At 45.2% G+C, this 11,399-nt stretch overlaps 1 protein-coding gene across 1 annotated transcript; it reads right to left on the reverse strand.

Moving 5' to 3' along the window:
• Positions 1-11: 11 nt before the first annotated feature.
• On the reverse strand, positions 12-2,874 carry LOC133500434 (transmembrane protein 158). Its single transcript, XM_061819092.1, has one exon. It carries the CDS (start codon positions 2,809-2,811, stop codon positions 2,125-2,127), a length of 687 nt encoding a protein of 228 aa, XP_061675076.1. The 5' UTR covers positions 2,812-2,874; the 3' UTR covers positions 12-2,124.
• Positions 2,875-11,399: the final 8,525 nt, after the last annotated feature.

Consider the following 11,399-nt stretch of genomic DNA (forward strand, 5'->3'; position numbering starts at 1 on the left):
CAGTGAAAGCAGGGAGCGGGCGGAGGAACAATTAGAAAGATGGAGACACGCACTGGAAAGGAGAGGAATGAAGATTAGCCAAAGTAAAACAGAATATATGTGCTTGAATTTGAGCTGTGGAGTGAAGCTCCAGGGAGAAGAGATGGCGAGGGTGGACGACTTCAAATGCTTGGGGTCAACAATACAGAGCAATAACGAGTGTGATAAGGAAGTGAAGAAACGGGTCCAAGCGGGTTGAAAGAGCTGGCGGAAGGTGTCTGGTGTGTCATGTGACAGAAGAGTCTCCGCTAGGATGAAGGGCAAAGTTCATAAAACAGTGGCGAGGAAGACCAAAAAAAAAATGTTGATGGATGCGGTGAGGGAGGACATGAAGACAGTGGGTGTTAGAGAGGAGGATGCACGAGAAAAGCTTAGATGGAAAAAGATGACACGCTGTGGCGACCCCTAACGGGACAAACCGAAAGGAAAAGAAGACTTGCAGCACCACCACTAAGGTGATATTAAATGTAATTTTTGATAATAGTATGGATGATGTGATAATCACTGATGGTGTAGTGGTACACACGTCTGACTTTGGTGCCCCACGTTGTACTAGCGACCAGTTCGAGGTGAAGCGAGGCTTTCGCCCGTAGCTAGCTGGGATAGGCTCCGGCACTTCCGTGACCCATGTGAGGATAAGCGGCTTGGATAACGGATGGATGGATGTCTATGTGGTTTCTTGCCCTTAAATGAAACTTTGTGCTGATAAGTGTCTTAAGTTTAAAAGTTGGATCACTTCATTAACCAGCGAAATCCGAATTATGGTCAATGTTCGTTGGGAAACAATTCAGTCAAGTGAAAAACACGATGGTAAGATGGTGACCGAGCATGGACGTGAGGGTGTACTATGATCCCACTGCGTGAACTACCTAGTGTAGTTCAATGTGTGTCGTAAACCAAAGACCCCCAGTCAAACAGCTCAGCATGGGGTGGGTGCCTTTTCTCAACATTCGTCTGGCTTTAAGTTGCCGGTCTCCTGCAGGGGGGGTTGGCACAATGAATAAGTCATCTTTCTGTGCTGAGCGCTTCATTTGGAAGCTTTGTTGTTATTATTATTATTATTATTGGAGATTTTAATGACGTTACAGAATTAATTAACCACAGAAACCCTCAAGCCGGACCTGAAGGATCCCAGAGAGGAAATAAAGAGTTCTGCGTGGCTTTGTTTTCTTGTGATTTTATTCATCTTTGATCCATTTAAAACAGAGCTTTGTCTTATTCGATTAAAGCCTAATGACATCACTGATTTCATTTAATGTTTGTTTCATTCCCTCACCCGCTGAGTATTGAAAAGAGAATCAATCAGGAATCAGATCGATAAGCAGTATCGATAATGGCATGGGAATCGATAAATTCTCATCAGTTCCATTCTCAGGCATCATGCCGCCTCTCGTATTACAGAAGCATTTTTTTTTAATCTTCCAAAGAGGAGCAGACCGATGCTTTTGTCATTGGGCAAGATTTCACCATTTTAAGATTTCCACACACGTTGTGTTTAGGTGCAATCAGAAAACATAAATCTTTGTTCATCATCAGAATAAACAGCAGCTACCTAAAAATAGATGTCATATCGTATTTTATTGTCACGTGTATTGTTCATAAGTGTTACAGATACAAATAAAGCACGCACTTTATATGAAGCTCAATATCATAAATCTAGCATTATAAACACGGGAACCCTCTTAAACAGCTCCTTTGTCGGGAGAAGGCGTACATTTGATAAATACGTGGATTATATTTGCTTTCGGTACATGTGCAGTGCAAAAGTTGGACGCGGGGAATAAGGCAAACATTCTAGAAAGGTTCAAAACTACAAAGGCGGTTTAAAGAGAAAAATGCGCAGACTTTACGTTGACTCGGTTTAAGCTAGATAGATATACAAAAACAAAAACGTCGCTATTGGTCCCAGTAGATCTCATTCATTCATTCATTCATACCTCAATCCTCTGCGGGGGTTTCCAAATGACCCGCATTTTAATAAACAGTCGCCCGTTCATTGTGGCAAGAAGTATCATGGCTACAATCAGGATCCAGTATTCGCTCCAGGCAGCACGTGCTCGGTCGGCCTCGACTGGACGAGGTCAGTCACCTGGGTCTCCTCTGCTCCATCCCGTTGGGCAGGAAGCCTGCAATGATGGGCACCGGCCATATGAGAGCGGCAACGCTCCACACGATGATGACCAGAGTCATGAAACACGCCACAAGTGTGGACTCGATGGGCTTTCTGTTCAGCCGCCAACTTTTGTCACCCTTCAGCTCGTCGAGGCTGAAATCCACGCAGCAGAAGGTGACCCGGTCGCCGCTCTGCTGGCCCCTCGTCCTGCCCGGCCCGAGCCTCCGGTAGGGGGACAGCCCGCAGCCCACGCACAGCCTCAGCTCCTGCTGACCCCCGGTGGTCCCCAGATGCTCGATGACCACGGGCGAGATGGCCCGGTTGAAGGAGGCGGAGAAAAAAGCCCGTCCGTGGTTGTTGGTGGTGTAGATGAGCACGTCGCACTGGAAACCGGAGCTGCTGTCCCAGCGGGCCACCAACGAGGCGGGCAGCAGTCTGTGCACGCTCACGTTGCATTGGGACGGCGCGTCCGGAGAGGCTTCGCTCCCTTCCGCGGACCTCCTGGACAGGCGCACGTCCACCCCGAGGTCGGCCAGGAACCTGTTGGAGGAGTTGACGGGCGGCAGCAGCATGTCCTCGTCGCTCCAGCCCCGGCATCGGCGGACGAGCCCGGCCACCGCGGTCAGAGCCAGCAGCAGGGTCGGACACTTGTTCAGCATGGCCCGGGACGCGTCTCTCCAGCTCGCATGGTGCGTGGGGCGAACTGCTGGCGATTTTTTTTTTTTTTTAAACCCGATGGACAGATTGTATCCTCTGGTATCCGACTGGTGCGGTGAATGGAACCGTCCAATGGCTGTCACATGCGCGCAGCCTCCTCCCTCCCTTTGGCTATTCTCCTCGTCCAACTGTGTCCTGCGCGACGGTGGCACCCTCCGCGGGCTCCCCTCACACCCCCCCCCCCCCGCCCCGCTCCGCCATTCACCAAAAGAAAAACGACACAAGCGACGACGATGCTGTACAAAGAGCTTGGACCGGTTCTCCGACGCAGAACTTTCTTGACATGTTATAGCGACGAGAAGTAAGAAAATACAAATCCTTCGTTGTTAGATGATTATTATTATTATTTTTACAACCCTTTTCCTCCACAAACTCAAAAAACAGATATATCAACATTCTACATCTTACTTTGTTGTTGACTTATGAGGGAGAAAAGAAACCAGGAAGAACAGCAACGTCATGATTCAGAGAAGCAAGACATTGCCACTTCATTCCCTTATTTAAAAGAATTGTTTGATGGTTCTGGGAATAATTAGTAGCATATACATTGTGTGTGAAAACACAATCATCTTGCAGCTCTTTTTTACCCCTGTCTAATCTGAAGGGGAAAAATACATACAAGTGTTATTAAGTTGTTAGCATTAGCGACAGTGAAGAAAAGAAGCATTTGAACACCCTGCTATATTGCAAGTTCTCCCACTTAGAAATCTTAAGAGAGATCATCTAAAAAGAAAACTCCAGAAATCACAATGTATGATTTTTTTTTAATGATTTATCTGTGTGATACAGCTGAAAATAAGTATTTGAACACCTGAGAAAACCAATGTTATTATGTGGTACAGTAGCTTTTGTTTGCAATTACAGACGTCAAACTTTTTGCTCATAATTCCTCTAACCGTATTTGGAGGAAGACAAATGATGAGTTACATCCCAAGAACACCCTCCCTACTGTGAAGCATGAGGGTGGTAGCATCATGCTTTGGGGGTGTTTTTTCTGCACATGGGACAGGATGACTGAACTGTATTAAGGAGAGGATGACTGCGACCATGTATTGTGAGATTTTGGGGATATCACACAGAAAAATCGTTAAAAAAATCATGCATTGCGATTTCTGGATTTTTTCTTTTTCGATGATCTCTCTCACAGTGGATATGCACCTACGATGAAAATTTCAGACCCCTTCATGATTTCTAAGTGGGAGAACTTGAAATATAGCAGGATGTTCAAATATTTATTTTCTTCACTGTAATGTAGATTTTTGGTCACTCGGTTCACAACTTTAGCAATTGGCTAAGAAAACATCTTTTTGAAAGTAACAGTCGGGGAAACGTTACCCGGCTCCTGTAGATATTGGTTTAAAAAAACAAAACAAAACAGGATCCAATATGTTTTTCCTTCTTCTTCTTTGTCAGTATGACAACTAATAAAAGAGGGAAACAATTTTGTGTGCTAAAGTGTTTTGGTATACATTAAAAAAAAAAACACCTTTACTTTGTACTTTTGAACGTATGAATATGGTTCTTCTACTTAATTAGATCACGTGAGTACTTCTGCTCTGGATACAGGATGCATCCCCAGGTTTATGACAAATTTGACTTCATTAAAAGTCAAAATATTGTTTACGACAAATCCAGTCTGGAATTAAGAATCTTATGACTTTGAGGTAGTCTTTGATATTATTGTACCAAAGTCACAGTTCATTTTTACTGAAAATGAAGTCCAGAACTTATATAACTCATCTAGCCAATGCATACAGAGATGCAAAGTTATGGAAATCGAATGGATGCAAGTGCTGTATGCAGTACAGTGTACATCGTAATTTCCATGGTAATGCACACTTAAAAGCCTCAATATTAGAGGCACTGTATTATGTACGATGTGTAAAACAAACACAATGCAGCTCAGCCTCTGGTGAGCAGACGCCATGCTGTCCAAATTGGCTCTTTTCCACTTGCTTGCTTTCATTTCCTTTACTGAAAATTAAATTAGAATACTGAATTCACACTTTCCGTGAAAGAATATTTTGCTTCACTTGAAATGTCGTCAAATGTCATCCTGTTGACACCGAAGCTAAACGTTCATATTTTTTTTTTGTTCCCCCCTTACTGTGACCAAATGAGATCTGAAACGTGACCTTCAAAACAAAGCACTGTGACCTTTGGCATTTCCACCATGCGCCCCCTGAAGGCAACACTAGCATGTGTGCGGCTTGTGATGCAAACAAGTTTGACACCCTCCGTCTATAATGTCACTTACATCAGAAGGGCAAAATATTAGTAATTGCTTTCATTAAACTTTAAAAACACAAAAAGCAAATAAATACTTTGCTAACATTGTTATCTTTGTAAAGGAGGATCCCCCGCGCCCATAGAGCTCGTGCACCTACGTCATCAAATCACATGACTTTTGTTTACGTCGGCATATTGCCGGTCAAGCTAAGCATTGCTCAATGCTAAGTCGGTTGGAGACGACACGGAAATATGTCTTGTGGCACGACGCCCAGAGTGTTGTCCGATACCGTCAGACATTTAGAAGGTGAAAATAAACGACGGTACATGGAAAAATTGGGTAAACTCGGCATAGAGGATCTGTATTTAATGCCGAAATCGATGTTTTCGCCGATCAGAAATTGGACTGTTTATTCGGTTCCGCTTGTATTGGACAACTGGATCTAAACATGGATCTGGTGAGTAAGTCATCGAGATTTACACGGAAAAGTTTGAAAGCGTAGAAAAGTCTGGACGAATATGAATACTTTGTTGCTGGATCTGTTCTCAATCAGGACTAAATCCCACGTTGTGACGCTTTTGACGGCTTATGAGCGCGGAAGCATGTACGGCTATACGTTAACCTTTGCCGGAATCCATCGATCTTTTCAACTAGTATTCAATACAAATATCAAAATTTAAATAAATGATATTGGTTTTACACAAACTCGCATTCACTAACTCTGGAAAAAAAAAAGAGGACGAAGTCATCTCCACGGAACGTACACGGAAGCGATTGCGGCCACACTTAACCTCCGTAAACCTCTGCGACTTTTGGACACGCATTGTTCTCAAATGAGCCCACTTGGCATTCTAAATACTTTTTGGTCATTTGAGATTGAGAAGAATAATTCCCACTTGAAATGAAGCGATCGCTACACAGGCGTGTGTGTATTTTGCTCGGGCACCACCCATCACGTTTCATTGACGAAACCCATCGATATTTTCTGTTTTTTCAGATGGTATTCCATAGAATGATCTCTTTGAATATCTGTCTCATCTGTTGTGACAACCGACAGCACAACAGGTCTCGGGTATTGTAAATATTCTCCTCCGGTTCAATGTCGAGCAGCTCTGTTTGACCTGCAATATGGCGGCGTGACGTCACGTGCATGAGCTCTATACTGCTAGCTTGTTGTGGATCTCATTAGATAGTTGTTGTGGGATGTATTATGCCAGAGTTGATCGTGCAATGAACTATATTGCTATACAAAAGACCAGATGTGGTTTGCACTATATTGCAATTATAATATAGAAGCATCAAAATAAAGCGACCAACCTGTCAGGCTTCTGTGCTCGTTCCGGAAGGTTAAGCTTCGCTAAAGATTGAAAACAAGTCACTTTAACAATAGACTAATTGCGCTGAGTCGTCAGCTCAGCGGTAAGAGATGATGGGGTTGCAAAATAATCATGCAATGAGTATATTTATAATCATGGAAAATGTGTCAGAAGAGACAATGAACTATTGGAAGGAACTGTATCATCGAGCAGGAATAACAACGAGATTGATTTATTTTCTTCCGCGACGTCCTCTTTGCAGTTGATGAAGCCAACAAGCGTGTTGTTTAAAAGGCGGGCTCGGCTCGGCGTCGTCGATGCGACGGTCAGCCGAAGTGAAAAACGCTTTGGCCCCAATTTGCACATGAAAGCACTCGTCCTCTTGTTGCCTTTTAATTGTGACAGAATATTCCACTCAACCTTTTTTTTTTTTTTTTTTTTTGCTTCAGACAATCGCACGCTTGTTTAGTTTCGCTTCTGCGCATTCAGACATTTCACTCTTTCCAAACACGAGTCCCTCCATCTCGGATATGACATTGTGAACAGAGCAAAAAAAAAAAAAAAAGTAAATGGATTTCTTATTCATTAATTATGCTATAAAAATGTAAATTGGTTTGGTGACAAAAATACAAATGGGACTAAGACAAAGTCTCTCGTGCCAAAGGAGAATGCATAAAAGATTCATCGGCTCAAAGTGCGGCTCTTTCCGCAGGAAGCGTTTGCGGCACGACGCCGGCCGGCAGCGGCTCTGTGCTGGATCGGACGCCATTAGTCTGAAACGCAGACTCTGACTTAATTAGGAGCCAAGAAGAAGCTCTGTGCATCCCCATAACCGCAATGTTCAGGTCCGCTCTCACATCGGAGTTGGGTGAAACCCTGATTTGTCTCCTGCGGGCCCGTCGTGCCACCAATCACTGCCGAGAGTCATCACCACGGCAACCAAACAGTGCTCTCCCCGGAGGTGCGAGAACAGTGGAGTCCACTGATGAGGAACAATCCAGTATGTTCAGTGGAGGAAGACAGCCCTAATATTTCACTGTCGCCGCTGAGGATCACATTCGAGACAGTAGCAGGGTACAAACTCCTAGGAGTCAAAAACAGTACTAAATGTACTAACGTAATATGAATTCATACGATTTTGTCTATATGGAAAGAAGAAAGGGGAGTCGGTTTGCTAATGGCTAGCATGTCTGCCATAGTTCCTAGGTTCTGATTCTGAATCCTGTCTCAGCCCAGCTACATTCTGGCATTTTCTCTGGCTCCCTCCCACAGTCCCAAAAATCTAAACGTTGAGTTAATCGAAGACTATTTCATGTAAACGTGAATTAACACGTGAGAGGTTTACTTGTCTATGTGCCCTGGGATTGCCAAGCGAAGACTCCACAGCGTACGACATCTGGGCAGTGTCAGCCTAGACGATCTCTCCTGGTCCTCGAATACTTTGGGAGGGTGCTCAAAAGAAACAATCTGGCGGGCAAGCTGCTGTAGACCTTTAAAAAAAAAAATCCTGTTCGAAAGCCTCTTGACCTTTCGCATCTGCGTGGGATGCTACCTGTGCCGAGGCAGACAAGAAGAGGCTTCAGAGGGTGGTCAAAACCGCACGGAGGATTATCTCCCAACCTCTGCCCTCCGTCGACTTCTTCTCCACTTCCTGCTGCTTGAACAGAGCTAGAGACATTGTTCAGGACAGCTCACACTGGGCCATTATCTGCGTCTCTCCAGACGTCGCTACAGATGCGGCAGACTGAAAATCAGCTTTCATCCCAAAACTGTTACCATATGAAATGTTAATATAAACAAAGCCGGCATCGCGGCACTTGTACTGACACTTTATTCACATGGACTGATGTTCGTTGTCTTGTTTCTATGCGCTTGCATTTTAAGTTGGGGCTTTGGCTCTTGTTGTGCAACCTGTGACAAATTCGGATTCTGGTATGACTTATGTAGTCGAGTCACTGTCTCCTAACTCCAAAGGGGGACCATGACCAAGTGCCCCTGCACGAGATGCTGAACCCCCAGTTCCTCCTGATGCTTCATCATCAATGGGTGACTCTGTTATAGCAGTTTGAGAAACAGTAACCTTGTGGTACTTCCATCAGGATACATCCTGATATTCGCAGATTCAATTGATCAGTAATAGGTGTGGTTTGGACTGTGTTCGTTCTGGCTAAAAACCAAAATGAAAAGAATTCAATTCCCGTTTTACTCTTTTAACAACGAGGCCACACATCAACTCAACAGACACCTGGCTGAAGCATGGGGAGTAATGGAGATCCTGTACCTGAGTCCGGACCTTGCTGTATAGACGCAAGACCCAGGTGTTAAATTTAGACATAGCTTGCACACCATAGGTACCTTTTGTGAAGAAAATCTACGAGTTTACCGATATAATGTTTTTGTCGAACAGTCACCAAGATAGGGCACACATTCACGGATAGCGAGCCAACTCACGAGGAGTGACAGGTGGTCGGTACTTTTTCATTTCAATTCCTTCTAATCGAGCATTTACAAACCAGTATTTGTATTTTAATCAACTGCCGTAGCTCTGCTTGGAGTCGGTTGGCTGCAATGAGAAGAAAAAGTCAGTCATTGGCAAGCTACGTCAACTGTCTCTTGTGGCAAAGTGATTGATCGCGTCGATGCTTTAAGAGCTCCTTGCAACCACATGTCTGACCCTCCCGCAAATCATGAACCCAGCCATGCTTCTGTCCTCCATGTGAACAGATAAGTGAAGGACAAAACGGGGCTGTCGATGTAAAATACGCCCAGCAAGTGACATCGCACTTATCAGGCTTTGGGAATGACAGTCAAGGGGCACGCCGAGACCCGTCAGGCTGCTCCTTGCAGTTCTTCGGGAGCTGAGATGGTGTGAGATCGCCCCTCTCTGGTCCGACGAACGTCGGCAACTCACTTCTCTTTGATCGGGAAGTGCAGAGGAAGGTCACCTTGGACAGGTAAAGGCGAACCCGCCCAACCCAAATGCATTCAGTGATCAGTTTTCCGCATAACGCGCTCCTGCTACAGCAACTCCGTGCGGTCATTTATCTTGCGCTTCTCCGCTCGCGAAGCGCAATCGTCCCCCAGAAACGGGCACAGAGAACCGCCAGGGTGATTACCAGATTTTTTTTTTTCTTGGTGGGGGAACAGGGAGGCGGGTGTGGGCAGAACTGGATGATTGGTTCCTTTCAAAAGAGATTTGTTTGAAAAACAACCAACAATCTGCCGGGACCCAAAGGCAACATAGCAATTCCAAAACAACTTTACATTGGTGCAATTATACAAAGCTATTTTGGGGTGCTCATTAGAGAAAAATGGAACGAAGTGCAACACTGAGCCAAAGATGGACTGTTAAGAGAGGACGAGACTTTTCTCAGAAGTAATTCCATGCCTGTTTTTTTTGTTTTGTTTTGAGCGAGTTGTTGCTCTACAGATTTGCAGTATCAGAATTGCCAACACAGACCGCATGAAGCCTCCACCTATCCCCATCTTTCATTTTCATCATTTTTCCTCACGCCCTTTCGTAAAACTTTTGTATGGATTCAAACACGAGGCAGTAAAAGTATTCACCAACGTTATTGAAAGAAAGTTGAAAAACGAAAAACTCTCAAAAAGCTGCGATTTCCGACTAGTTGTAGTTTGATTTCTCTCTGTCCTCGAATAAGTCCGCTTCCACCAGATGCCAGGAGGCTCGACTGACCTCTGCATCCGCACTCGCAGGTCGGGTCACAATACGCCGAAGTCGTACGAATACAGTTTGCAGTTTTGAATGATGCTTGTCACATCTTGTACATGAATATGCAGGCTCCGGATCTGATTTGGTTGTGTAGGTGTTGTTGCCAGCCAGGGTTGTAGGCAGTTGCTTGGAGACTAAATGTGTGAGAGAGGAGATCGGCTAATGCATTAGGCAGAACTATTATGTGTGAAAATTGTGTCCATGAGGGTGTCATTTCAAATGTTCTCGCGCTGTTAAATAACATGAGTCAAATCACTCTCACAACGTGTTCTGCGTTTGCTCGATGGCAATTGATACAGTCCACTTGTAAAATTCGGTCGGGAGCCCAAAAACAAATCTCATAGTCGTGTTTTGTTTGTCTTCTTACTGTTTTTAGTTCGATTCCAATGCTAATTACTCGGTTTTTATTGCCTCTTCATCCATTCGGCTTTATGCAATGTGCTTTTTCTTGAGTTCTGAACGCAGCTCGAGATACTACGCAAATGAGTCGAGTGTTACTTTCCGGGATGTTGCTCATTTCAACAAATGATGAGCATATTTTAACAGCCGGTGAGGTCGCCACGCAGATACTGAGAAAATGAGGACGAAAGAATCCGATTTATTGGTCAGCAGGCCTCTTATCGGTTTCCTGGCAGAGCTCGATGCGATGTGGCAGAAACCCATTTGCCCCGTTCACTCTTCCACGCCATCCGGAGCCGGCTCAGCCTGGAACAGAAGGGGCCCCGCTCGCCTCTGATGTATGACTGCGGGGCTACAGTGACGCCTCACGTTTAATCTCCCAGACGTCGGCGTCACGCTTTTGCTTTCGCCTGCGTCCGCTTGGACCGGTTGACGCCGTCGCGACTTCTGTCTGCATTACAGATCAAAGATTGCCGTCTTCCGTCTGCGATGAGGAGCGCTGCGAGTGGAGGTGCTCTCTCAGCCAGCGGTCTCTTTGCATTGGCATCAAAGAAATGTTCCTCTCACGTGGGAACTCTCCCGAGAACGCGCTTCCGTGGTGGTGGGGCTGTAAATGACTCATTTCAGGCGGATCTCGCGGCACGTCTTGGATTATAGTTAACATCATTTACTCAGGTTATTCATCCATCCATCCATCCATCCATCCATTTTCTGAGCTGCTTATCCTCACAAGGTTCACAGGGAGTGCCGGAGCCTATCTCTGGTGTCAACAGGCAGGACGTGGGGTACGCCCTGAACTGGTTGCCAGCCAATCGCAGGGCACATCGAGACAAACAGCCGCACTCGCAATCA

The sequence above is a fragment of the Syngnathoides biaculeatus genome, chromosome 5, assembly GCF_019802595.1.
Source record: "Syngnathoides biaculeatus isolate LvHL_M chromosome 5, ASM1980259v1, whole genome shotgun sequence".
NCBI lineage: Eukaryota > Metazoa > Chordata > Actinopteri > Syngnathiformes > Syngnathidae > Syngnathoides > Syngnathoides biaculeatus.

Excerpts from the sequence above, each read along its gene's own strand:
- LOC133500434 (XM_061819092.1), bottom strand. The coding sequence starts at position 2,811 with ATGCTGAACAAGTGTCCGACCCTGCTGCTGGCTCTGACCGCGGTGGCC.